This window comes from Aphidius gifuensis, linkage group LG2, assembly GCF_014905175.1.
Source record: "Aphidius gifuensis isolate YNYX2018 linkage group LG2, ASM1490517v1, whole genome shotgun sequence".
In the NCBI taxonomy this organism is placed as follows: Eukaryota; Metazoa; Arthropoda; class Insecta; order Hymenoptera; family Braconidae; genus Aphidius; species Aphidius gifuensis.
In genome coordinates this window covers 10,019,158-10,021,850 of record NC_057789.1, presented here as the reverse complement: position 1 = coordinate 10,021,850, position 2,693 = coordinate 10,019,158, and the positions used below count along the sequence as shown (strand labels likewise).

The 2,693-nt window shown below is 28.4% G+C and overlaps 1 protein-coding gene across 1 annotated transcript; it reads right to left on the bottom strand.

The window, feature by feature from the left end:
- Positions 1 to 582: 582 nt before the first annotated feature.
- On the bottom strand, positions 583 to 2,239 carry LOC122850349. Its single transcript, XM_044149508.1, has 4 exons — positions 2,197 to 2,239; positions 1,894 to 2,070; positions 1,315 to 1,451; positions 583 to 606 (listed from the first exon to the last, which is right to left on the bottom strand). The coding sequence occupies exons 1-4, from the start codon at positions 2,201 to 2,203 to the stop codon at positions 583 to 585; spliced, it is 345 nt and encodes a 114-aa protein (XP_044005443.1). The 5' UTR covers positions 2,204 to 2,239.
- Between the last annotated feature and the right edge of the window lie 454 nt (positions 2,240 to 2,693).

Genomic DNA, 2,693 nt, shown 5'->3' with positions numbered 1-2,693 from the left:
TACAAATGCGACAAAAAAAAATAATGAATACCATGTTGGTGACTATGTTAGAATCAGTAATGAAAAGCAATCTTTCAGTAAAGGTTATGCTGGATCTTGGTCAAAAGAATTATTTATAATATCAAAAGTTTATATTCGACAATCTTTACCTATTTATGAAATTAAAGATTTAAAAGGTAAAGAGATTTGAGGTTATTTTTATGAACAAGAAATAAGTAAAGTAAATCAAAATATAAATGAAGAATATTTTGATGTTGAAAAAATTCTTGACACACGAGGAAAACGACAGAAAAAAGAATATCTTGTTAGATGGAAAAATTATTCTAGTGATTTTGATGAATGGGTACCAGCAAGTAATTTAAAAGATCATGTTCAATAAAGATTTTTATATTACACTTGTTAGTAATAAAAATAATCAATATTATCCGAAGGAAATTGTCTCACTTGCTCTAACCCACACCCCTCCGGTGGAATAACAACACCAGATTTATTTATAAATTCAAGAGTCAATGTTTTTTGTAATTCATATCGAGCGTCACGAACTGCTTTTAATCTAGCTACGTCAAGTTTATTGTCTCTAATTCAGATAATTTTACTACGATTGATCTTGGTAAACATAAATTATCTTTATTATTAATTATTAGTGTACCACGTCTCGATCTTTCACTTTTAGGCATTCCACAGTTCACGTTCTTTTTCTTCCGGAAAAAATCCGGAAATATTATAGAAATAGTCTGATTACTCCGTAAATATCTCCGGAAGTCTCAATTACGTAGAAAATCCGGAGAAATCCGGAGAAATCCCGAGAAATCCGGAAAAAATCAGGAAAGATTATTTCTACCAGGGAATACAACAGCTGCATTTACGACACAATTACATCGTGCATTTAATCTTGAAGGAAGCTGGTCAGTTGGATTGAGTGAAATAGCGTTTCCAAATGCTTTTTTACATATAAATAAAAGTAAAGGAATAATTAATATTGATCTTGGTAATAATAATTTTAACGTAAATATCGAAAGTGGTGTATATCCAAACACAGATAGTGTCATATGGTCATTGAATAAAGATAAAAATTTTATACAACATTTTGAATTGTATAGTATATAATACTCGGACACGCTTTGTTACTATAATAAAAAAATGTAGTGGAAAAGATTGCAAAAAACATAAAATAAAATTAACCAGAAAAATTGCAAATATTCTTGGATTTATATACCAAGCTGAGGGTCTTGTTTTTTACTGAAATTCAAATATTTTTTCTTTCCGACAAGCGTCACACCCCTGTTTGTTTACGTTTATTTCTTTTCCACAAACGTAACACTGTCCAACCTGGATGCATTGGGCCTCCTCAAAATCCGTGACGTCAGAGTCACTGCTTTCTGGTACACCGATGAATCCCTCCCGTGAAGAAACTCCCGTTCCCTCGGATGAATGACATTTTTTCGGGTTCGCTTTAACAATGAATGAATGAATGAATGTTTGAGAAATAGGTCATCAGAAAAACGGTAAAAAATAAAATGCAAAAATATTGATTTAAAGAAAAAAAAATTTAGATAAAAATTAAAAAAGCAAAAATGTAAATAACTTTTAAAAACAAAAAAAGAAAAAAAGTAAAATTAAAAAAAAAAAAATTTTTTTTTCAGAAAAAAAAAAAAGTTCACAAAATTTTAAAACAAAAAGTAAAATTAAAAAAAAAAATAATTTGAAAAACAAAAAGTAAAATTAAAAAAAAAATCATTTTAAAAACAAAAAGCAAAATTAAAAAATAATAATTTTCTAAAACAAAAAAAAAATTTTATTTCAAACCAAAAAAAAAAAAATATTTAAAAAAATATAATAAAAAACTTTATAAAAAGGAGTAAAAAAATAAAAGCAATTAACAAAAACACTTACATATCCAATTATCACTCGATGAAGTAGAATCTGATCGTTCACGTTCTTTTTCTTTTTTCCATTCCTCAAGGTTTTTGAGTCGTTGGATACGCCAACGCTCTTGAACAACCATCCTTCTAATCATTTTTTTTCTTATGATCTTTGCTTTTTTTTGGCGAATACGTAATTGTCGCTTACCTGTAAAATATATAAATTTACTGTTTTATTCTATTTTCACTTTTTTTAATCCACTCTATTATTTTATTTCACTGTATAATTTTATTTTTTTTTTTCACTGTATTAATATATTATTTAAATACTTACGTAACATTTTTTTGATAAAGCTCCGATTATTGATAGTGAAATATCGTAGCCGGATTATTTATTAGACAATCAATATTGCCCTATAAAATAATTCTGCTAGATATGTATTTTAATTTAACCCTGTTTATCCTGCGCAGCCAGGGCGCATAAGAAAAGTAGGGAGACGAAATTGCGTAATGTAGGGAGAGGTAAAAAGGAATCTGAAAAATACGCGAAAATATAACACAATGATACAGTAGAAATAATTTCAAATAACACTTGTAAATTCAGTAAAAGTCGGAGCACAGTTTATTTATAAATTAACCCTGTTACTATTACATGAAATTGCAGTACAAAAACTATTATTAAATAGGTAACCCAATTAAATTTTACTCGCGCGTCGCGTCGAAAAGAGAGAACCTAAAGCCATGCGGTCGTAACGGAGTCAGAGACTGAAAATTATTAAACTTGCGGATAACCCGAACAATAACTAAATTATGACGGCCGAAATACTAGCG